The 25,592-nt window shown below is 46.8% G+C and overlaps 1 protein-coding gene across 3 annotated transcripts; it reads right to left on the reverse strand.

Annotated features, from left to right (window-relative positions):
* Positions 1–5,270: 5,270 nt before the first annotated feature.
* Tfe3 (transcription factor binding to IGHM enhancer 3) lies at positions 5,271–19,832 on the reverse strand. 3 transcript variants are annotated; one of them, XM_045140745.1, is made up of 10 exons: positions 19,603–19,832; positions 16,586–16,699; positions 15,114–15,396; positions 13,833–14,078; positions 13,545–13,649; positions 11,918–12,035; positions 11,022–11,078; positions 10,761–10,836; positions 7,712–7,859; positions 5,271–7,009 (listed from the first exon to the last, which is right to left on the reverse strand). In XM_045140745.1, exons 1-10 carry the CDS (start codon positions 19,716–19,718, stop codon positions 6,569–6,571), a joined length of 1,704 nt encoding a protein of 567 aa, XP_044996680.1. In that variant the 5' UTR covers positions 19,719–19,832; the 3' UTR covers positions 5,271–6,568. The 3 variants fall into 3 exon arrangements, with proteins under 3 accessions (XP_044996680.1, XP_004670137.1, XP_004670141.1); XM_004670080.2 differs by having other exon boundaries at positions 15,093–15,396; positions 19,603–19,828; XM_004670084.2 differs by having other exon boundaries at positions 15,093–15,331; positions 19,603–19,627.
* Between the last annotated feature and the right edge of the window lie 5,760 nt (positions 19,833–25,592).

The raw sequence follows: 25,592 nt of genomic DNA on the forward strand, positions 1-25,592 counted from the left end.
AAAAAAAAAAACATTAAAAATAAAAACAGGGCCAGGCGTGGTGGCACACGACTTTAAAACCAGTACTTTGGAGGCAGGGGTAGGAGGATCGCCACGAGTTCAAGGCCACTCTGAGACTACATAGTGAATTCCAGGTCAGCCTGTACTAGACTGAAAACCTACCTCGAAAAAACAAAAACAAAACAGCCCAGGCTCTGTGACTCACGCTTTTAATCCTAGTTCTTGGGAGACTGAGGTAGAAGGAGCATCGCTGTGCTTTCTACCAACCTGGGTTACAGAGTGAACTCCAGGTCAGCCTCGGCTACAGTGAGATCCTGCCCCCCCCAAAAAAAAACAATAAAGTATAAAATAATAGAATAACCGGACATGGTGTCGCATGCCTTTAATCCCAGCACTCAGGAGGCAGAGGTAGGATGATTGCCATGAGTTTGAGATCAATCTGAAACTACATAGTGAACTCCAGGTCAGCCTGAGCAAGAGTGAGACCCTACCTCAAAACCCTCGCCCCCCAAAAGAATAAATAAAAGTGTGCACCACCACACCTGGTATTTTTTCATGGCTCAGTGGTTAAAGGCACTAGCTTACAAAGCATGATGGTTAGGGTTAGATTCCTCAGTATCCATGTAAAGCCAGATGCACAAAGTGATGCATGCATATGGAGATAGTTTGCAATGGCAAGAGCCCCTGGCACACCCATAGTCTATTTTTTGAAACTGATATAAGCCAGGCCTGGTGGCACATTCCTTTAATCCTATCACTCAGGAGGCAGAGGTAGGTGGATCGCCGTGAGTTTGAGGCCACCCTGAGACTACATAGTGAATTCCAGGTCAGCCTGAGCTAGAGTGAGACCCTACCTCAAAAAAAAAAATGATATAAGGGGCTGAAGGGATGGCTTAGCTGTTCAGGAGCTTGCCTGCAAAGCCTAAAGACCCAGGTTCCATTTGCTAGTTCCCATATAAAGCCAGATACACAAAGATGCCCTCGAATGAAATTCTCTATCTCTTTCTGCTTGCAACTAAATATATAATTTTTTAGCCACACATAGTGGTGCACACCTTCATCCCAGCACTCAGGAGGCAGAGGTAGGAGGATCGCCATGAATTCAAAGCCACCCTGAGATTATTAAGTAGTGAATTTTAGGTCAGCCTGGGCTAGAATGAGACCCTACCTCAATAAACAAAAATATGGGAATTAAGGCCTGGGTTTGTGGCTCAGTGGATAGAGTGCCTGCTAAAATGTGGGAAATATCTGGATGTGTTGATTCAGGCCTGTAATCCTTGCACTTTGGAGCCTGAGGCAAGATTACTGTGAGTTCTAGGTCACAACTACAGTGACACCTTGGCTCAAAAGATGTTACAATAAACCTGGCATGGTGGTGCATGCCTTTAATCCCAGCACTCTGGAAGCAGAGGTAGGAGGATTGCCTTGAGGTTGAGGCAACCCTGAGATTACATAGTGAATTACAGGTTATCCTGGGCTAGAGCGAGACTCTACCTCAAAAAACCATAAAAAAGGGTATATACATACATGTATATATGTATATATATGTATATATGTATATATATATGTATATATATATATATAAGTAAATGTATGTATATGTATATATGTATATGTATCACTGTGTTTAAAAGTACTTGCTTGTTGCCATATATATATATGTTTACCTACCCTTCCTTTGGCTTGCATTCTTTCTGCCACCTCTTCTGCAATAGACCCTGAGGTTTGTAAGGTATAATAAAGATATTGCAGTACTGAGCACTCCTATCACTTAATTCCAGCAGCAAGCAAGTACTTTTAAACACTTTTAAAACATATATATGTATATGTATGTGTGTGTATATATATGTGTGTGTGTGTGTGTGTGTGTGTGTGTGTGTGTGTAGAGAGAGAGAGAGAGAGAGAGAGAGAGAGAGAGAGAATTGGCACACCAGGACCACTAGCCACTGTAAAATAACTCTAGACACATATGCCACTTTGTGCATCTGGTTTTAAGTGGGTACTGGGGAATTGAACCTGCATCCTTAGCCTTTGTAGGCAAATATCCTAACCAATGAGCCATCTGCCCAGTCCATTATTTATTTATTTGTGTGAGTGAGAGAGAGAGAGAAAATGAGAATGAATGTGTATACCAGGACGTCCTACCACTGAAAAGAACTCCAGATGCATGTACCAGTTTGTATATCTGACCTTAATGGGTACTGGGGATTTGAACCAGGGCCTGTAGGCTCTGCAAGCAAGTACTTTTTTTTCTTGTCATTTTTTTTAATTAACAACTTCCATGATTATAAAAAATATCCCATGATTGGACTGGAGAGATGGATTAGCAGTTAAGCACTTGCCTGTGAACCCTAATGACCCCGGTTCGAGGCTCAATTCCCCAGGACCCACGTTAGCCAGATGCACAAGGGGGCACACACATCTGGAGTTCGTTTGCAATGGCTGGAAGCCCTGGTGCACCCATTCTCTCTCTCTCTCTCTCTCTCTCTCTCTCTCTCTCTCTCTCTGCCTCCTTCTCTGTGTTGCTCTCAAATGAATAAAAATTTTTAAAAAATAGAAAATGTATTTAAAACATATATCCCATGATAATACCCTCCCTCCCCCTGACTTTCCCCTTTGAAACTCCATTCTCCATCATATCCCCTCCCCATCTCAGTCAGTCTCTCTTTTGTCTTTTTTTTTTTTGAGGTTAGGTTCTCACTTTAGTCCAGGCTGACATAGAATTCACTATGTAGTCTCAGACTGGCTTTGAACTCACAGTGATACTCCTAGCTCTGCCTCCCAAGTGTTAGGATTAAAGGTGTGCACCACCATGCCTGGCTTAAATATTTTATTTAATTACTTATTTGAAAGAGAGAAAAGCAGATAGAAAGGGTGCATCAGGGCCTCCAGCCACTGCAAATGAACTCCAGACACATGCACCACCTTGTTATCTGGCTTATGTGGGTTCTGAGGAATAGTAACTGGATTTTAGGCCTCACAAGCAAGTGCCTTAACCACTAAGCCATCTCTCCTGCCCCGCTTCAGTTTTTTGGTTTTATTTTTTTTTTTTTTTTGAGGTAGGGTTTCACTTTAGTCCAGGCTGACCTGGAATTCACTATGTAGTGTCAGGGTGGCCTCAAATTCATGGCGATACTCCTACCTCTGCCTCTCGAGTGCTGAGATTAAAGGCGTGCGCCACCACACCTGGCTTTTTTGGGTTTTGAGACAGGGTCTCACTCTAGCCCAGGCTGACCAGGAATTCACTATGTAGTCTCAGGGTGACCTTGAACTCGTTACAATCCTCCTATCTCTTCCTTCTGAGTGCTAGGACTAAAGGCATGTGCCACCACACTGGGCCCCTCTTCACTTTTTTTTTTTTTTTCGAGATAGGGTCTCACTCTGGTCCAGGCTGACCTAGAATTATGCAGTCTCAGGTTGCCCTCGAACTCATGGCGATCCTCCCTCTGCCTCCCACAGTGCTGGGATTAAAAAGGTGTGCACCACCACGCCCGGCTCTTCACTTTTATTTAAGTGTTCTTTGTACATTAGTTATTAGCACTCCTTTTTTGCTTTTTTTTTGGTTTTTCAAGGTAGGGTGTCACAGTAGCTCAGGCTGACCTAGAAGTCACTCTGCAGTCTCAAACTGGCCTCAAACTCACAGCAATCCTCCTACCTCTGCCTCCCTAGTGCTAGGATTAAAGGTATGCACTACCAAGCCTGGTGATATTTTTTAAATTTTTATTTATTTTATTTCAGAGAGAGAGAGAAAGAGGCAGATAGAGAATGAGTGTGGTGGTTTGATTCAGGTGTTCCCCACAAACTTAAGATGTTCTGGCTGCTAGGTTCCCAGCTGATGGAGATTTGTGAATTAACACCTCCTGGAGGCAGTGTATTGTTGGGGGCCAGTTTATTGGTATTATAGCCAGTTTCCCCATGCCAGTGTTTGGCACACTCTCCAGTTGCTATTGTCCACCTTATGTTGGCCAGGGGGTGATGTCCACCCTCTGCTCATGCCATTCTTTTCCCTGCCATCATGGAGCTTCCCCTCAAGTCTGTAAGCCAAAGTAAACCTCTTTTTTTTTTCCCACAAGCTGCTCTTGGTAGGGTGATTTCTACCAGCACTGCAAACCTGACTGCAACACCAGGGTCTTCAGCCACAGTAAACAAACTCCAGACGCATGTGCCACCTTGTGAATCTGGCTTATGTGGGTCCTAGGGAATCAAACCTGGGTCCTTTGACTCCACAGGCAAATGCCTTAACCGCTAAGCTATCTCTCCAGCCCTTTTTTTCTTGCTTTGGTTTTTCGAGGTAGGGTCTCACTCTGGCCGCGGCTGACCTGGAATTCACTATGGAGTCTCAGGGTGGCCTTGAACTCACAGCAATCCTCCTACCTCTGCCTCCCAAGTGCTGGGATTAAAAGTATGTGTCACCACGCCTGGCTCCTCTCTCTTATAAATAAATTTTTAAAAAAATTAAGGGCTGGACAGATAGCTTAGTGGTTAAGGCATTTGCCTGCAAAGCCAAAGGACCCAGGTTCAATTACCCAGGACCCATGTAAGCCAGATGCACATGGTGGCAAATGCATTTGGAGTTCATCTGTGGTGGCTGGAGGCCCTAGCGTACCCATTCTATCTTCTTCTCTCTCTCTCTCAAATAAAATAAAGGAAAAAAAAAACATTATATGCCTTTAATCTCAGCACTTGGAAGGCAGAGGTAGGAGGGTCACTGTGAGTTCAAGGCCACCCTGAGACTACATAGTGTATTCCAGGTCAGCCTGCACTACAGTGAGACCCTACCTCAAAAAACAAAAACAGAAGGCCGGGAGTGGCGGCACACACCTTTAATCCCAGCACTCGGGAAGCAGAGGCAGGAGGATCGCTGTGAGTTCAAGGCCATCCAGGTCAGCCCGGGCTAGAGTGAAACCCTACCTCGAAAAATAAAACAAAACAAAAACAAAAAAACACAAGCCGGGCGTGGTGTCACATACCTTTAATCCCAGTATTTGGGAGGCAGAGGTAGGAAGATCACTGTGAGTTTGAGGCCAGCCTGAGAATACAGAATGAATTCCAGGTCAGCCTGTGCTGGAGTGAGACCCTACCTCAAAACAAAACAAAAACAAACAAACAAAAAACAAGCAAGGTGGCACATGCCTTTTATCTCAGCATTCAGGAGGCAGAGGTAGGAGGATACTGTGAGTTCAAGGCTACCCTGAGACTACAAAGTAAGTTTCAGGTAAGCCTGGACAAGAGACCCTACCTCCAAAACAAACAAACAAACACAAGGAGACTTTTTGCCAAAGTTAAAAGCGCATCAAACACGCCTAGCATTTATTTTAATCACAAACCTACAGACCGCTCAGTACACCCACCTTGGGGCCGGGCCCCAACAATCCAAAGCTGAAGACTTTGGGTGTAAGTGGCAGGAGAGGTGGAAATGGGTGGGGAGTGTATCTTACAACTCTGAAATAGGGAGAATCCTCCAAATGGAGGGAGCCAGAAGTTGAGGTGACCTAGTTTCTGAGTAGGAGGGTCAATAAAAAAATCACATAAACAAATAAGGGCATACAATATGTTTTTGCCACCCTTCCTCTAAGCCCCTGCATTGTAGGTGATACTGAGACAGGTTCTATTTTTTTTCCCCCTGGGCTGAGAAACAGCCTGGACGACCCCTTCCTTCATCATTCCACAACTCGGAGAAAAGTATCATAGTAGTTTTGGACACCTAGACTGAGTTCCCATTCATCCCTATCAGTTCCGAAAATTGCTTTCAAGTAAGAAAATTAGGGGCCTAAATCTCACTCCAGATCTAGGTATGGAAACTCAACACACAACATATGAAGATCTGTCCCCAGCCCAAGAACAATGTCAGCTCAGTCCTCCTTGGTCAATTCAGGTTGGTCCCAGGTTAAGGCGGGGAGATTAAGGACTGCTCTTCCCTGCTGAGTGGAGTGGAATGCTTACATGGGAAGCTGCTAAGGGCCAGGGGCGGGGCCAGATCCTACGAATTCGTCCACACCTGAAATACCAGTGTTTGCCTCTTCCTATAGGGAAGGGGTGGTTCTCAGGGCAAGGGATTGGATCATATCATTACTTCTGTCGCTGGTAAAACAGAGTATTGTTCATGGGGAAGGGGCAGGGCTTAAACCCCCAAGGATGGGACCACCATTTGTACTCTTTTCCCAGTACCAGGAGAGGCTAGACTGGTAAGTCTCAGACTAGGAATGGAGCAACATCATGATAAATCCTGTTCTTAGGACAACTTCTTAGGAAAGTCCTTGGGGGCTGGGAGTAAGGCTGTGATGATGATCTTCAGGGGCTCCTGTGAGTTAGCATAGACTTGAGATCTCATAGCCTTCTGCCTTCCTCTAAAATACCTGCATTGGGCTGTTCCTTTGAAGAAGGGGTGGGGCCTCACCTGATTCCTCCTCCTTGCCTATTACAGAGGTGGTGCCTGATTGCATCTCCTCTTCCCCCAAAATTCCTGGGCAGGGCAGTCTCATGGGAGGGTGGGGGAAAAGGCAGGGCCTCATCCTGGCTTGTTCTCCTTCCCTGAGTGGGTTAGTCCCAGGGAAGGGGGGAGGCCTGATCAGGACTCTTCCTCCATGCTGAAGCTGCTGCGTCGGCTGCTGGCCTTGGATACAGCCGGGGATACTGAAGAGAGCAGGGGGTCAGAGGTAGCCCGCAGTGGGGATATGGCACCCCCAGAGAGTCCTCCCACCACCCCTTCCTCCTCCATCAGAATGTCCTCCAGCCCCAGGTGGAAGGGGTCCCCCAGGTCCCCCAGATGGTCGCTGGGAAAGTGCAGGTCCAGAAGGGCATCCGAGGGTGGTGCTGGGGGCTGATGAAAGGGATCATTGTGAGCGGGTCCCCCTGCTGCATGAAATGGTGCAGTGCTTGGCCTGCCTTCCTCCTCAACGTCCAGCTGCTCGGGTTTGAGGCTGTCAGAGGCTGAAGTTGTGGCCAGGGAGAGCAACCCTGGGGTGGGAGGTACTGGTAGACCATGGATCTGGGCTTGCAGTTCTAGCTCCTGCCAAAAAAAGATATGGGTTGAGTACAGAATAAGATGGGGTTCAAAATCCCGCAAAGGCATGTATCCATTAAAATGGCTGACTGCTTGGGTTCCAGTTCAGCCTTTGCCACTTACTAGTTGTGAAACCTGATGCCAATAGCTTAAAGTCTCAGAGCCTCAGAGGCCCAGTCTGTAAAATGGTTTAGTGGTGGGGTTCCCACATGGTATTGTGAGGACTGAGTTGATGGGCATAAGATTTGTTAAAAGTACATGGATAAGGGCTGGAGAGACGGCTTAGCGGTTAAGTGCTCTCCTGTGAAGCCTATGAACCCTGGTTTGAGGCTTGGTTCCCCAGGGCCCACATTAGCCAGATGCATAAGGGGGCGCATGCGTCTGGAGTTCGTTTGCACAGGCTGGAAGCCCTGGTGCGCCCATTCTCTCTCTCTCCCTCTGTCTTTCTCTCCGTGTCTGTCGCTCTCAAATAGATAAATAAAAAATGAACAAAAGAAGTACATGGATAAGATAAATGCTATACACATTAGTAAATATTCATTACTATTTTCATTAATGGTGTGATAATTCCTAATCATCATCATCTTGTGAGCTGGAATGCCTGAGGATCCTTTGAGTATGCCAAGAGGGGAAACTGGCCTATGCTTCCCCTGCCTCCACCTGCAGAAAGCATGTTGTCAGCCTTGCCACTGCCTCCTCCTTCCAGACCTGAATTCGGAGCTGGAGGCTGCGGTTTGCTTGCTCCAGGGATCGCTGCCGGCTCTCCAGATCTTTGGAGCGCTGCTGTTCCTTCTGTAACTTGCGGATGTAATCCACAGAGGCCTTTAGGATGGTGCCTTTGTTCCAGCGCATCTCCCTGTGGGGGCCCAAGGGGAAGAAGTGGTGCATATAGAGTCTCTAAGGAGCTATAGGGGTGGGATTGTACCAGGTAGATGGAACACCTGACCATATGCCAGGAACTTGAGGTGGTGGTACATCAAGAGTATAGAATGACTGGGCATGGTGGTGCACGCCTTTAACCCCAGCACTAGGGAGGCAGAGGTAGGAGGATCACCAGGCGTTCCTGGCCAACCTGCAACTACAGAGTGAGTTCCAGGTCAGCCTGGGGCTACAGTGAGACCCTATGTCAAAAAACAAAAGTATGGAATGTGTACAAAGAAGATATGCTTGCAACCTTTCCATGGTCATTATACCCTGAAACCTGGAAACGGTCTTGTGACTTGACCCCTGCTTGCTCTTCATCTCCCTACAGCCAAGGTGAGTTTCTCCGTGCTTCTAGAGAACGGAAAACCACCGTCATCTCAGGGCTGGTATCCTGGCTACACCCTGTTATCCAGAATATTTTTCCCAGACAACCATCTGGCTCCCAGCCTGACCTCCTGAGGGTGTGTCTGCCTGTCTCTATCACTGTCTCTGTCTCACATTCAGTGTTGGGGATCCCTGGGGCCTTGCACATGATATGCATGTACTCACTGCTGAGCTGCATATACAGCTCCATCTTTAGGCTCTTTTATATATTTTTAAAATATTTTATTTACTTTTATCTGAGAGAGAAGAGGGGGGCAGACAGTGAGACAGAATGAGCACACCAGGGCTTCCTAGTCACCACAAATGAACTCCAGATGCAATGTGCCACCTTGTGCATCTGGCTTACCTGGGTTCTAAGGAATCAAACCTGGGTCCTTATGCTTTGCAGCAAAGTATCTTAACCACTAAGCTGTCTCTCCAGTTCTTTTGTTTTAGGTTTTATTTTTTGAGGTAGGGGCTGACCTGGAATTCCCTATGTAGTCTCAGGGTGGCCTCAAATTTGCATGTCTTTAATCCTAAATGCTAGGATTAAAGAATATGCCACCATGCCCAGCTCATCTTTAGGCTCTTTGTTCAAATGTTTTCTTGCTAAGTCTTCTCACTTCTACCCTCCTTGCTGCAACTGTCACCATCCTCAACATTTCTTCCATCTTCCTTCTGTTCTTTTTTGCTATATCTCACTATGTAGCCCAGACTGGCCTCAAAGTCTAGACCATCCTGCCTAAACCCCTTGGATGAGATTATAGGCATGTGGCACCATACACAATTTCCGTTTTATTTTATTTTTATTATTATTTTTTCTTTAAGGTAGGGTCTTATTTTAGGCCAGGCTAACCTGGCCTAAATTCACTCTGTAGTCCCAGGCTAGTCTCGATCTCAACAGTGATACTCCTACCTCTGCCTGGGATTAAAGGTGTGCACCACCGTGCCCAGCCCTTCTGTTTGTTTGTTTTTTTTTCTTTTAATTTACTTTTGGTTTTTCAAGTTCATTATATAGTCTCAGGGTAGCCTTGAACCCATGGTGATCCTTCTACCTCTGCCTCCCGAGTGCTGGGATTAAACGCCACCACACCCAGCTACTTATTTTTCTTAACTGTCTGTTCTCATTGAAGTATCAGTTCCATGAGATGAAGGATCTTTGTCTCTTTGTTCCCACTGGTACCCTCAGAGACTAGCATAACACTTGACAAAGAGCAGAAGCCCAATAAATCTATAAAGAAATGAATACTCAGTGCATATGTCCTACAGTAAGAGATGACACAAACCATAACAACATCTACAACCTACAACCCAGCTAGCTCTGCCTTTAGAAAGACCAGAGAATTCCTTTATGTCGTCGTTTTTTTTTTTTTTTTTTTTTTTTTTTTTGGTTTTTCAAGGTAGGGTCTCACTCTAGCCCAGGCTGACCTGGAATTCACTGTGTAGTCTCAGGGTAGCCTTGAACTCATGACAATTCTCCTACCTCTGCCTCCCAAGTGCTGGGATTAAAGGTGTGTGCCACCATGGCCGGCAGGTTTTTGTTTTGCTTTTTTGATTTAGGGTCTCACTCTCACCCAGGTTGACCTGGAACTCACTCCTAGCTCCAAGCTGGCCTTGAACTTACTGGGATCTTCCTACCTCAGCCTCCTCAGCATTGAATGTTCAGATTTAAGGTATGTACTTGACAGGCCTGGCTCTTTTATTTATTTTTTTGCTTGTTTGTTTTTTTCAAGGTAAGGTCTTGCTCTAGCCCAAGCTGAGCTGGAATTCATTATGTAGTCTTGGGGTGGCTTTGAACTCTTGGCAATCCTCCTACCTCTGTCTCTGAGTGCAGGGATGAAAGGCGTGTGCCACCATGCTGTTTTTTTTTAAATTAATTAATTAATTTATTTATTTATTGAGGTAGTATCTTGCTCTAGCCACGGCGGACCTGGAATTCACTATGTAGTCTCAGAGTGGCCTTGAACTCACAGTGATTCTACTACCTCTGCCTCCCTAGTGCTGGGACTAAAGATGTGCACCACCACGCCTGGCTCTTTTATTTTATTTTATTTTTTAGGTAGGGTCTCACTTCAGCCTAGGCTGACATGGAATTCACTATGGAGTCTCAGGGTGGCCTTGAACTCATGGTAATCCTCCTGCCTCTGCCTCCCAAGTGCTGGGATTAAAGGCATGCGACACCAAGCCCGGCTCTCTCTCTCTCTCTTTTTTTTTTTTTTTTAAAGATAGGATTTCACTCTGTAGTCTTGGCTACCCTGAACCTCACTATGTAGCCCAGGCTGGCCTGGAATTCATTATAATCCTGACAGAACTTCTCCATTGTTGGCAATACAGGTGTGAGCCACTATGTCTAGCTCAGAAAACCGTTTCCTAGGCAAGATTCCAGGACAGGCCCATCATGGAACAACATTTTTGATCTGGGGTGCTTGCTCCATCTCCCATTGGCCTGGGGTCCCCAGCTCAGACTCACGGATCATTGGACTTGGGGATGAGGGTTCCAAGCTCCTTGATTCTATCATTAATGTTGAATCGCCTGCGCCGTTCAACTTTCAAGAGATGGGGAGAGAAAGAAAAGTAGGAAAGAGGCATCAATGAATGAAGAATGAGTGAAGGAAGGGAGAAAGGGAATGGGGTGCTGGGCGGCTGATGTAGGGAGGGGCTCCCCATGGAAGGAGGCTAGGAATCCCCAGCTTGGCAGCATGTGAACAAGTGCACCTGTTCTCAGGCTTACTCAGGTTATGATTGTCCTTCTTCTGTCGTTCCTTCAAAAGAGCCTTTGCCTCGGTTTCTGGAAGAAAGTTTAGGTGGCTAGTCAGGGCCTCTGGATATGAGAAAAGGAAGTGCATGCAGATGTAGAGGTGATAGCTGATGGGTGGAGCTCTTTTTTTAAGGATGGGGTCTTGCTATGTTGTACAGGCTGGTTGGTCTCAAGCTCCTAAACTCAAGCCTCAGCCTCTCCATTAGCTGCCACCTATAGGTTCTTGCAATAAAGCCAGACTTGAAGGGACATTTTTTTTTTTTTTGAGGTAGGGTTTCACTCTAGCTCAGGCTGACCTGGAATTCACTATGTAGTCTCAGGGTGGCCTTGAACTCATGACAATCCTCCTACCTCCACCTCCTGGGTGCTGGGAATAAAGGCATGTGCCACCATGCCCAGCTTGAATTGACTTTTTTTGAGACAAGGTCTGACTATGTAGACCAGACTTGGCCTCAAATTTGCAATCTACTTGCCTTGGTCTTCTAAGTGTTGGGATTATAGGTGTGAGCTATCATATCTGCTGACTGTTTGTTAAAGTGTCTTTTTGAATTTTTTCACAAAGTCATAATGACACAGGACAACTGTTAGAACCAAAGGAGGAACTGACAGGTAGGGTAAATGAAGGATCATGAGCTATATGGAAAAAAGGCAGGGGACAGGCCCAGTTTATTTCTTTGCAGTGCCAGTAATGGAATCCAGGGTCTTACACATGCTAAGTAGGTGCTCTAACAGTGACCTCCACTCCTAGCCCCTGCCTCAACAAATTTCTTTAGTGCCCAAAACTCCTTCTCTAAGAATCAGGCCTAGCTCCATACTTGGTGGGAGTAATGGGACAGGATGGGGCACAGGGCCAAGACCCTGGCACTTACCAGAGATCTCCCGCTTGATGTTGGGCAGCTCAGCTGGACAGGAGTTGCTGACAGTGATGGCTGGGGTGGCCACTCCCTGATTGTTGTATACATCAAGCAAATTTCCAGAGACAGGCAGCTGTGGGCAGTGAAGACACAGGAGAGACTCCTTAGACCCTGGCTCCTGAACAGAGCATACTCTAAAGACTGGGCCATCTAATGTAAGGACTGGATGATTCCAGGAGACTCTTCTCCTTCAAGTCAATGTTTTTTTTGTTTTGTGAGCGGGGAGGTGAGGTGGGGTGGGGTGGGGTGAGATGGGGTGGGGTGGGGTGGGGGTGGGAACAAAGTGAACCATCCCTGCCTTATAGAGACTTCAGGCATGCCTACCATCCCACCCAATCCTTCAAATCCCTTGGTGGCCTCTGAAGACTCCCAAATCCTAAGGCTGACGCAGAGAAAAACATAGCACAGGAAAATCTTTGACAGTCTCTGTCTTTGTCAGCTCTGATGTGACATTCCAGGATATTAGCTACTTTCAGAGTAACAGTTTAATCCAACATTCTTAGAACACTCCAACCCAACCTCACGACCTTGAAATGTTGTCATGGCAACATTACCATTTAAAATCTGACCTTCTGGAGAGTTTCAACTTAATCTCTAGCCTTCTGCTGTGACTTTAAGTTGTACTACCTTGCCAATCATGATCTGTTGCTGGCCATTCACTAACGTCCTGACTCTACTGTCATCCCACACATTCTGGTCTATCAGAATTTGTCTAATTACTCCATAACTAGTACTTCACTTAGATTAGCCTCATTTTTTTCTCTCCCTCACATTATTCTGGTTCTATTCTGGTGCAACACACTAATACAAAATTGCGCCCAGGTCCTACCTCTTGATGAGTTGCCATGTCTTAAAAGCCCCTCTAATATACCAGATCTGTCTCACATGAGATCACAGACTCTAGCTGTGTCCAAATCAGCAAGATGTTCTGCTAAGGTGGTACTTTGTGTGTGTGCGTACTGCTGGGAATAGAACCCAGAGCCACATGCATTCTAGGCCAGCACTCTGCCACTCAGCTACATGCCCAGCCCCAAATTGGTACAGTTTTTATACAGGGCCCTACCTTCTTAAAGTGGAAAAATAACTGAAACTACTGGCTATAGGCCAGGGCAAATGATGAGATTCTTGAAATGTTCCAAAATCAGAATGGAATCAAGGTACATTCCTTGCTCTAGAAAATGTGTATGTACTCACCAAGGACCCGGACTCTTCATTCAGTTCACTGCAAAAGACTAGGTACATTCCAACCACTACAAAGTCTGTGTATGCTTCAATAACTTGAATTCCTTGGGACACAAAAACTGCTATGGTATTCCCACCTCTTGGTTCTTCTCTGAGCAGAGCCCAAGTATCTAGGTTTTCTATGAACTCCCCACCCCATAGATATGTATGTATATCTCCATGTCTTCCAGGGCCACCTTTCTGTGCAGTTCACAAAAGGCCCAAGAGCAGTGGTAGACGTCATTCTTTCTAGTACAAAGGATGGCAGAGATCTGGCATATACACACAGTCTACGTAAGTGCAGTTTTAATGAGAGAAGGATGCCATAATTTTCAGACTACCTCCCATCTCAGGGCCTCACCGTGCTGGGAAGCTGCAGCCCTGCAGTGCCTCCAGGCAGATAGCTGAGCATCTCATCGTTGTAACTGGACTCCAGGCTGATGATCTCATCAATGACATCATCAATCTGGGGGAAGAAGTAAATACTGTACCTGGTTAGAAGAATTGGTAGGGGAGTCTGGGGAGGAGCTTAATGGTAGAATGCTGGCATCGCATGTGCAAGGCCTCGAGTTCTTTCCCCAGCAACACACGCACACAAGGACACACAAACTGGAAGGAGAGCATAACAGGGTTGTCTATAGCCTCTTACCTCCTTCTCTGAGCTGGACCCGATGGTGAGCAGTGCCATGGGGCTGTTAGGTGCACTCCCTGTAGGGCCGGTGGCATGGGCAGCCTCAGGGGCAGGAAGCGGCTGGGCACTGGCAGGCCCAGGTGGTGGCGTGAGGGCCTGGGAAGCCAGCTTGGGCCCAAGTGTAGTAGACAAGTATTGTTTCACCTGTTGCCGGCGTGCCTGCTGCAGATGGTAGCGTGTTGGGTTCTCCAGGTGGGTCTGAACCTATGAGACAAGAGAGGGACGGAAGGTAGAATAAGGCTAAGGGGTGTGACTCTAAGCCTCATCCTGACCCTTTACCTCTACTATTTCTAGGTTTAAGTGGGCAAATTGGACCCCAAATATAAGAACCTTTCAAGAATCTTGGTATAGCTCACCGGGCGTGGTGGCGCACACCTTTAATCCTAGCACTTGGGAGGCAGAGGTAGGAGGATTGCCATGAGTTCAAGGCCACCCTGAAACTACAGAGGGAATTCCAGGTCAGCCTGAGCTTGAGTGAGACCCTACCTTGAAAAACCAAACAAAAAAAGTGTATCTCTACAAGAACCCAAATTCCTTTTCTAAGAAATGATTTAGTACCTGCAAGATCCACCCAGGATTGATCTCTCAGTTCAGAGATCACCTTCTTATAGTCCCCTAGGGTCCCCATTAAGTCTCTGACACCTTGCTAGGAACTACAACATCCCTAGAGACACCAATGCCCAAAGAACTCCTAACAAGTCTACAACAATAGGCGATTTTTTTTGTTTTTCAGTTTTCCTAACCAACGTTGACCTGGAATTCACTATGCAGTCTCAGGATGGCCTTGAACTCAAGATGATCCACCTACCTCCGCCACCTGAGTGCTGGGTTTAAAGGCATGTGCTACCATGCCTGGCTAAAAATAGGCAATTTAAACTCTATCATGGGGCTGGAGAGATAGTTCAGCTATTAAGACACTTGCCTGCAAAGTCTAATGACCTGGGTTTGATTCCCCAGTGCCCACGTAAAGCCCTATGCACAAGGTGGCGTGTATCTGGAGTTTATTTCAAGCTGCTGGAGGCCTTGGTACACTCACTCTGTCTGTCTCTCTTCTATCTCTCTCTCTACTTGCAAACAAATAAATAAAATATATTAAAAAAAGAACCTCTATCATGGATTTTACATAGTGCCACTAGGACTACAAATCATCCCCTTAACCCCTAGGACCACTTGCCAATCACTGGGGCTGACTCCTAGAGCCTCTAGACGTCACCCTACCTTGAGCACCTCCCTGGGCACCTGAGCAGGGGGTGGACGGCCCAATGTATGGCCACCAGTGGAGACGCCAACCACAGAGATGGCAGGTGAGGCAGGTGCAGGACTGGGGAAAGGAGCAGCAGCAGCTTGTTCCCGCCGCTCACGCCTCTCTTGCTCCTGTGCCTGGGCCCGCATGAGCTGCTGCCGCAGCAAGACCCGAGACGAAGATGATGATGACATGGCAGGGGTCCTGGAGCCCCCTGCAGAAGATGATGCAGAGAGTGGAGCTGGGGTGGTTGGTGTGGCCTGCAGTGATATTGGGAGGCTGTGGAATGGGAAATACGGGGCCACACGTAAGGCAGAAGTCTCTTCCCGAGCCCTCAGGTGATTGTGAAGAAGAAGACACAGGAACTAGACTTGTTCTCTGGTGTTCAGAGGCCACAACGTGTATGGGAGTCAGGTCAGGCTGTGGCCCTCAGGGGTCACAGTCTGATGTGGGAGACACTGGCATTACAAACCCAGTACCAGCACTCAGAGCTCATATTCTGGTCAATTCCTGGTGGGGAAATTTAGCCTCAGTTTGAGCTAGTTCATATACTAAATGGACAGCCTACTGCTGAGTTCTACAAGAGGGTTTCTTCCTATTAAAAGGTGAGCTGGGGGCTGGAGAGATGGCCCAGCGGTTAAGGCACTTGCCTGCAAAACCTAACAACAGGTTTGATTCCCCAGTATCGCCGTAAAGCCAGATGCACAAAGTGGCAAGTACATCTGGAATTTGTTTGCAGTGGCTGGAGGCCCTGGTGCACCCACTGTCTCTGTCTGTCTGTCTCTCTGCCTCTGTCTGTCTCAAATAAATAAATACATTTGAGCTGGAACAGAATTGAGGCTGACAGTGGAATGTGGATGCAGAAGGCTCCTAAGCCCAATTTGGGGACAGAGATCCTTTCTGAGTCTCCTGGCAGTGGATATCAGGGTATAGGGGAACCCTAGACCCCCTTTCCTCCCAGCCTAGGCCTTTGGTGCCAGGAGCTAGTCTGTCTTGAAAATCCCCGAGATTTCACAATCCTCTCTTCCTGCCCCTCTTCCAGGTCCCCTCCCCTCTCTGAAAGCTCAGGCCCATGACTCAGCACATTTAAACTTCCAAGCCAGGAGAAACAATAAACCAGCAGGGGGCTCTTCAAGAGCTGAGGGAAGGTGGGTTTTCCCTGTGTGAACATGGCTCCACCCGCTCAGGGGCAGGAGTTTAAGTAGGCCACACCCCATCTCCGACAACTCCAGGCCTTTGGGAAGACTTGAGTTTGAATGGGTGTGCAGGTGTGGTGGGGAGGTAGGGAAGGACAGGTCACAGACTTCCTACCTGGCCCACCAGCTTTCCTACAGGGACATAATTTTGGCATCAGGAAAACACTCCTAAAAGGAAGAGGACAGGCTAGGTGGAAATGGAGGACATCTGTCCATCAAGCTAGAAGAGGAGTTTTGAAAACAGGGATAAGAATCAGACAGGCCAGTCCTACCTGGAGCGTAGGGGTAGAGGTTGGCTTTTGAGTTCGTAGAAGCTGTCAGGATCAAGGATGTTTTCTAACTCAATATCAGCAACAATCCCGGATTCCGGAAGCAAAGAGTTCAAGCTGAGGGTAGGAAAGCGGAAGGGGTAGTGATCAGTGACTTTCTCCCCCCACCCCCCGAAGTAGGGTCTTGCTCTAGCCCAGGCAGACCTGGAATTCACTATGTAGTCTCAGGGTGGCCTCTTACTCTCAGCAATCCTCCTATCTCTGCCTCCCAAGTGCTGAGATTAAAGGTGTGCAGTGTGATCAGTGACAAAATTGTTTTGATTTTTTTTTTTGAATTTTTTTGAGGTAGGGTCTCGCTCTAGCCCAGGCTGACCTGGAATTCACTATGGAGTCTCAGGGTGGCCTCGAACTCTCGGCGATCCTCCTACCTCTGCCTCCCAAGTGCTGGGATTAAAGGCGTGCACCACCACGCCCGGCCAGTGACAAAATTTTAAGAGCTCTATCTGCTCTTCCTTCCCCTGAGAACAAGGGCACCCTCTAATACATACTAGGCCACGCTGCTGGTACTACTACCATGACATTCTTCCACTTTCTCCCCGCCCCATTCCCGTCCTCCTACTCCATTCGGTGTTTCCCTTACTCCCTTAAGAGCCAGAATAATATGCATGGCAGGATCCCCAACCCCCTCACTCAAACAATCACATGCCACAACCTGGGTTTAAGGGGAAACAGAAGCCTTCAGGAATAACAATTCACTTTGTAAAAGCACTCCTAGGTTAGCAGAGTTCTCCCAGCCCCCACACCCCTAAGGCCTTCCCCCTTGCCTTTAAAGTGAAGCCCTGGATGAATACACATACTAGCAAGGGTACCCCTCAGCCTAACAGCCCATTGTAACACAAATTGAATGCATCACAAAGAGAAAAGGGTCCCGGATTCACAAGGAGCTACCACATTCCAAAGGAGTTTTACCCAGTCCCAGGCAAGAGTTGGGGAACACCAAAATACACCCAACTATACAAATGGAAATAGGAAAGGCCCCCCTCATTCTACAGCCTGCATGTCCAAAGGAGAATTTTTTTGTTGTTGTTTTTCTAGGTAGTCTCACTCTAGCCCAGGCTGACCTGGAATTCACTATGGAGTCTCAGGGAGGCCTCGAACTCACAGCAATCTTCCTACCTCTGCCTCCCGAGTGCTGGGATTAAAGGCATGAGCCACCATGCCCGGCTCAAAAGAGAATTTTAATGGATGATCTGTCTTAGGCAGCAAATATTATCTTTGAGTTTTAAGAAGCTACCTAAGCTCTCTAGTTTTTGGAAAGAACAAAATCATGAGAGCCTACCTAAAAAAAAAAAAAAAAAAAGTAAACAACAAATTAAAAAAAAAAAAACTTTGGAAGCAGAGAGTATGGAGTTTCAGATCAGCTTAGGATACACAGTGAGACCCAGTCTAAATGGGAAAAAATAATGGGATTGGGGTGGAGCATGTGAGAGACTCTGGAGTTCCATCCCCAGTACTGGAAAAAAAAAAAAGGTAATATACATCCTTTTCTGTCAATTGTGCCCACTGCTGTGATGATCTAGGTTATAAGGAATGAGAAGATGGTGAAAGTGATATGCAGAAAGTCCTCCCGGCTAGGTACAAAGAACCTTAGTGTCCAGGCAACACACACGTGGCTGAAAAGGCATCCTTGCTAGGGGTGTATCTCAGTGATACAGTGCTTGCTTATGAGGTTCTGGACTCCGTTCCCCCTCCCCGCCAAGCAATATGCACTTTTGATTTCAGAGAAAGATTTAGAATTCTGAAAAGTTTGTGAATGCCTTCACTTGGCAAGAATTCTCTCCCCTCCCCAATAATTTGTCTTCCTTCCTGTCCTCACCCTCAGATGGGGCTCGAAAACCACCCAGGAAGTTGGGAAGAGGAAGCTCTGGGAGCCGCTGAGCTCAGCACAATCCCAGACAGCAAAGGAGGCAACCCAGTCTCATACTCACACCCCCATTGCACAGAAGTTTAGAGATGGGTACTGGGTGGGCAGGGGTGTGGACAGGGAGGGCAGGAGCTGCAAAGCAGGCTGATGGAGGTGAGAGGGTGAGAGGAGACCAGAGGACCTACCCAGGCAGGGGATGGTGCAATCAGTACTCACTCAGCTCTACAGGCTGATTCAAGATTACACCCGGGAACTGAGAGGCAGACAGGGAGGGCGAAATAAAAGGAAGAGGGGGTGTGTGGGTAAGCAGTGGGCAGGGCTGGCTGAGTGGCAGCAGAAACAAGACCCTCCTCTGGATTCCCAAATAAGGTTTGAAGCCTTGCCTCAGTTAAATTAACCATATCTTTATCCCCCTCAACCATTCTGCCAGGAGTCTCCCATTCAGGCACTGACTCGGTGAAGGAAGAAGGCTTTTGCACTAGCCCCAGAACCTGCCCCGGTCGGGTAGGGGCAGCAGTAAAAGAATTATTCTGGACAAGTCTTGCTGTGGGTCGCTTCTCTAGCTCATTCACAGCACTCACGGCCTATCTCCAGATTCATGTTGTCTCCAAACACAGAAACCACCGCTGGGAGTCACTAAGCTTCCTGAATAGCACCTCGGTCCTCCAGGATCTTTTCACCCACACTGAAGGAAAAAGCGCTCCTGATTTCCTTCAAACCACTGCCTCACCTAACAGTGTACCCTCAAATTCGTTCCCCTCAGTGACCCCAAACCCAGTCTCTAGTCAGTGTCTCAAGTTCAGATAACTCATACCAGTTTCTGGATAGTCCATAATTTGTCCCTCTAAATCTAGTAAATAGTCCCCGATGTTTGACCCTAGCCACCTCAATGTACTCTCACGACTCCTTTACGCCTCAGTCCAAACAGGCCATCAACGGATTCTTGAGACCGACCCCCCCACACACAAGACCCGCGCCCAGACGTCCTCCAAGCCTAGGCCCAGGGCCTCCAATCCCAGTCTGGGGCTCCCACTTTCCTCTGAAGAGTCCTCCAAGAACCCCCAGTTGGCACTCCCGGACCCAGGCGGCCCCGCACCTGAGCAGCTGGGCCGTGTCGGCCGGCTTGTGCTCTTCCAACAGCACGAACACAGCTCGAGGGCCCTCCGCGTCGGCCTCTACGCCGTCCCGAGCTGGCTCGGCCGCATGAGACATGACGCCCGGCCCCGGGCAAGCCCTGCCAGGCCGGTCGGGCCTTGGCCCGGTCCCCCTAACAAAATAAGAGCCCCCCTCCCCCCGCTCGCCACCGACTCCTCCGCTAAGCCATGGAGCTAGCTCTGCGCGGGCGGGCGCCGGCGTCGGGGAGATGGGATGGGCCGTGAGTCATCCCCCGCCCTGAACGGACCAACACACCCCCCCAACCTAACCCCGGACGACCGCTCTCCTCCCCCTCGTCCTCTTCCCCCTCCTCCCTGGGTTGGGGAAACTCCACAGGAAGTGACCACACCAGGGATGCAGGTCTTGCCGGGCCACACCCCCAGAGTGAAGCAACCAATCCCAACGGGGAGATTCAAGGATCCGCCCTAAGCCACTCCCCGAGGCATAAGGAACCTGGATTTGGCCCGCCCTCATGCAAAGAAGGGGGGCACCTAGGATACACCCTCAATGGTGGAGGCAAATAGGCGAGGGGCAATTTGGTTGAGTCACGCCTATAGGTTTCCGTGGGCTTCTGAGCCACGCCCCCTCCCCTCAAATTATCCCTCCTCAAGATATTAAGCAGTTCCCTTATATCTTTTGCACCTGCGTGGAAGGACTCCTAGCCAACCTTTTTTAGCTGAGGAAAAAAGCGCTGGTTCTCGGACCCTATTGCTAATATCTGAGTCCCAGATCACACTCCTTTGATCTCTCCATGCCTTCTCAAGCCAAAGGCATAACCAGGAGGCAGAAAAAGGTATATTGCTTGGAGGTGTCAGCCCTTTTGGGTGTCTGCAGTCCGTCCAGCCGCTGAGCTGGTCCTTCTGGGAGCGCTCACCTTGCTGTGTTATCTAAAAGAATCTGTAGGGCTGGAGAGATGCCTTTGCAGTGAATTATCTTGTCTGCAAAGCCAAAGAACCCACGTTCGATTCCCCAGTACCCACATAGGCCAGATGCACAAGGTGGTGCATGCGTCTGGACTTCCTTTGCAGTGGAAGCCTTAGCGCGCCCATTACTCCCTCTTTTTCTCTTAAATAAATAAATAAATGAAGATTTTAAAAGGGCTGGAGGGATGGCTTAGCTGTTAAGGCGCTTGACTGCAAAGCCAAAGGACCCAGGTTCGATTCCCCAGGCCCCACAAAATTCAGGTGCACAAGGTGGCACATGGGTCTGGAGTTCATTTGCAGCAGCTGAAGGCTCTGGGGCACCAATTCTCTCTCTCTCTCTCTCTCTCTCTTTCTCTCAAATAAAAATAAAATTTTAATTATTTTAAAAAGATATTAAAAAGTTTGTTGTACTATATGCAATGGATGTGTAATGAATCTTTGATAGCTGAATGAGTAGACTGATGGTAATTAGATATGATTCTTTAGTCAGTGACTTCTGGAATCATAATGGACTGTTAGAGGGGGTTTGGAGGGATGGCTTAGCAGTTAAAGCGCTTGCCTGCAAAGCCAAAGGACCCATGTAAGCTAGATGCGCAAGGTGGTGGATGTGTCTGGAGTTCATTTGCAGTAAATGGAGGCCCCTGCGTGCCCATTCTCCCGCTTGCTTCCTTTCTCTCTCTCAAATAAATAAAAATATTGTGAAGAAAGATAGGATAGAAGGAAGAAAAAGAAGGAAAGAAAGAAGACTTCTACTCCTAAAGCTGACATCTCTCAGCAAGATATTTGACGACATTCCAGGGAGAGAAAAAGAGATTTTCTTTCCCAAATATAACAAAAAAAATGCCATTACCCTAACTAGTCAGTATTCATGAAGCACACAAATATCCTTCTGAAATATTTCTGTGTACAAACCACAAAAATTCTCAGCCATGCTGGAAAAAAAATTCTCAGCCAAAGGCCATCAGTGGGAATGGGAGGGGAATGAGATGGTAATGAAGAGGTAAACATGATAAAACTATATGGCATACAAGTATCAAAATGTGATCATGATGCCAGGCATGGTGGCGCACGCCTTTAATCCCAGCACTCGGGAGACAGAGGTAGGAGGATCGCCATGAGTTCGAGTCCACCCTGAGACTACATAGTGAATTCCAGGTCAGCCTGAGCCAGAGTGAGACCCTACCTCAAAAGACAAAAAAAAAAAAAAAAAGTGATCATGAAGCCCATTATTATATTCAATTAACATATTCTAATAAAAATGTTTTTGGGGGCTGGAGAGATGGCTTAGCGGTTAAGCACTTGCCTGTGAAGCCTAAGAACCCCGGTTCGAGGCTCGGTTCCCCAGGTCCCACGTTAGCCACATGCACAAGGGGGCGCACGCGTCTGGAGTTTGTTTGCAGAGGCTGGAAGCCCTGGAGCGCCCATTCTCTCTCTCTCCCTCTATCTGTCTTTCTCTCTGTGTCTGTCGCTCTCAAATAAATAAATTTTAAAAAATTAAAAAAAAATGTTTTTGGTTTTTCAAAAAACCAAAAAAAATGTGATCATGAAACCCATTATTATATTCAATTAACATATTCTAATAAAAATGTTTTTGGTTTTTTGAGGTAGAGTCTCACTCTGGCTCAGGCTGACCTGGAATTCACTATGTAGTCTCAGGGTGGCCTCGAACTCATGTCGATCCTCCTACCTCTGCCTCCCGAGTGCTGGGATTAAAGGCGTGCACCACCACACCCAGCTATTTTTTTTTTTAAATTCTTAGTCATGTTTAGTAGCACATTGCAATTTCCTGTATATGTTTTGGGGTTCAAAGGATTATTTGCCTAGCTCAGGATAACCTGTAGGAGATGAAGCGCCTAGATTCACAACAGGACAGAACCCCAGGAAGTCTGGATTATCAAGAGTTGCATTTGCAGGAGCAAAGAATGCACTCCATGGCTCTGAGGTAGGAATTTCAGTAAATGTAAAGATATAGCTAACATCAGCCTGAGCTACAGTAAGACTCTACCTCAAAACTAAAACAAAAAACAAAAAAACAAAAAACATATAGCTAACATCACAAAAAGTCAACGTTCTTCATAACCATGTCAAGGAAAGTCCCCACTGTGTGCAATCCAACAGAGAATTCATCAGAAAAGGAGGCAGAGGCTTATGGCTGGCAGCATAGACCTCTCCAGGTCACAAACCCATGGTCCAAAAGCCACCTTCTTTGGACAGAACAACTGCCTCTTGTCCATTAATGCATTCTTTGTGAATGTGGATATGCCATTCTGTTTTCTTTCTTTCTTTCTTTCTTTCTTTCTTTCTTTCTTTCTTTCTTTCTTTCTTTCTTTCTTTCGTGTGTGTGTGTGTGTGTGTTTTGAGGTAGGGTCTCATTCTAGACCAGGCTGACCTGGAATTCACTATGTAGTCTCAGGCTGGCCTTGAACTCACACTAATCCTCCTACCTCAGCCTCACAAGTGCTGGGATTAAAGGCTTGTGCCATCACACCTGGCTTCTTTAAAAAATATTTTAGGGCTGGAGGGATGGCTTAGTGATTAAGGCATTTGCCTGCAAAGCCAAAGGACCCTGGTTCTATTCCCCAGGACCCATGTTAGCTAGATGCACAAGAGGACACACACATCTGGAGTTCATTTGCAGTGGCTGGAAGCCCTGACGTGCCCATTCTTTCTCTCTCTCTCTCTCTCTCTCTCCCTCTTTCTCTGTCAAATAAATAAATATAAAAATTTTTAAATAATTTACTTAATTAGAAACAGAGAGAGAGAAAGAGGCAGATTATATATAATATATAATTATATATAATGTATATATATATTATGTATAATATAATGTATATATATTATATATACGATGTATATTATATATATATACATATATATATATATATATATATATATATATATATATATATATATATATATGGAGAGAGAGAGAGAGAGAGAGAGAGAATGGGCACATCAGGGTCTCTAGCCACTGAAAACAAACTTCAGATGCACCTTGTGCATCATATGGCTTATGGGGGTCCTGAGGAATCAAACCTTAGGCTTCGCAGGCGAGCACCTTAACCAGTAAACCATCTCTCTGGCTCCTTTTCTGTTTCTTTTTTGAAGTAGCCCAGGTGACATGAATCTCACTCTGTAGTTCCACACTGGCCTCAGACTTGCAGTGATCCTCCTACCTCTGCCTCTTGAGTGCTGGGATTAAAGGCATAAAGGCATGTGCCACCATGTCCAACCTATATCCCATTCTATGCTTGTTCCCACATCTGCTTCTTAGGAATGTTGGCTGGAAATGAACCACAAGACCATGACCCACATTGAGATGTGTAATCTCTAGGAGCATTCCTTCTGAATCTTTTTGTCAGCCCCACAGAACACAGTCTTCATATCATCAAAAATGATGATATAGTCTTTGGCTGTGTTTACATCCGAAGTGATACCCAAGTTTCAGAGGGTAATCGTGGAACTTCTTAATTCTTGGTTCATCTGTAAAACATCTTTCAGCTGCGGCTCTAGTTCTTTGATCTCAGAAACCAGATTTCCCCAGCAGAACAGCATCTTTGGTGTCTTTCTTCTCAGAGACTTAGAGCAATGGGGACCCCCATAGACCCACCCCTGGGGATCCTTCTGCAGTGAGTACTTGTGTCAAAGGTAGCAGACAGGGTTGGAAAGATAGCTTCGTGGTTAAGGCACTTGCCTGTGAAGCCTAGGGACCCATGTTTGACTCTCCAGGACCCACGTAAGCCAGATGCACAAGGTGACACACATAACTGGAGTTCCATTGCAGTGGCTGAAGGGCCTTGGCATGCCAATTCTCTCTCTGTCTTGCTTTCTCACTCTTCCTCTCGCTCTTGCACATAAAAAAAAAAAAAAACAGTCTGTTGGGCTTACCACAAATAAAATGGTGGCAGACGTACTTCAGCTAACCCGGGTATCTGAAGATAATTTGAGCAGTTGGGCATGGTGGTACATGCCTCTAATTCCAAAACTCAGGAGGCAGAGGTAGGAGAATCACCATGAGTTTGAGGCCACTCTGAGAGTACATAGTTGCAGTGGTTTGATTCAGGTGTCCCCTATAAACTTAGGTGTTCTATATGCTAGGTCCCCAGCTGATGGAAATTTGGGAATTAAAGCCTCCTGGGGGCGGTATGTTGTTGAGGGCGGGCTTATGAGTGTTATAACCAGCTTCCTCTTGCCAGTGTTTGGCACACTCTCCTGTTGCTTTTGCCCATCTGTTGTTGGCCAGGAGGTGATGGCTACCCTCTGCTCATGCCATCGTTATCCCCTGCCATCGTGGAGTTTCCCTTCAAGTCTGTAAACCAGAATAATCCCTTTTTCCCCCAAGCTCTATTGGTCAGGTGTTTTCTGCCAGCAAAGTGAACCTGACTGAAACAATGGTGAATTACAGGTCAGCCTGGGCTAGAGTGAGACCTTACCTTGAAAAACCTAATTATTATTATTATTATTTAACTCACCAAACTATGTAGTAAACATTTTCCTCAATGTTCATACCCATATATTAATGTTACTCTCCCTTTTGGTTAGAGAAGCTTCTCTTTTCAGATGCTGGTGACCAAAAGGCACCATAGTGCTGAGAAGTGGTAGAGGTGAGCTGAGGACTGAAACATCTCTATCACATATTCCAAGGCTCAGGGTTCATTATGGAAGAGGTGGCAGGAAGAATGTAAGAGTCAAAGGAAGGATAGAACTCCTTACAATGCACTCTTTCAGACACAAAATGGCCTGGATATCCATGACCTCACAGTACCTGGCACTACCTACACAAGACCAGTATAATAAGAGGAAAATATTAAAATAAAAGAGGGACTGATTAAGAGGGGTAGGGGATATGATGGAGAGTTGAGTTGTAAAGGGGAAAGTGAGGGAGGTATCATGGTTTATTGTCTATAATTATGGAAGTTGTCAATAAAAAATTAAAGCCAGGCGTGGTGGCATACATCTTTAATTCCAGCACTTGGGAGGCAGAGGTAGGAGGATCACTGTGAGTTCT

This window comes from Jaculus jaculus, chromosome X, assembly GCF_020740685.1.
Source record: "Jaculus jaculus isolate mJacJac1 chromosome X, mJacJac1.mat.Y.cur, whole genome shotgun sequence".
NCBI classification, from domain to species: Eukaryota; Metazoa; Chordata; class Mammalia; order Rodentia; family Dipodidae; genus Jaculus; species Jaculus jaculus.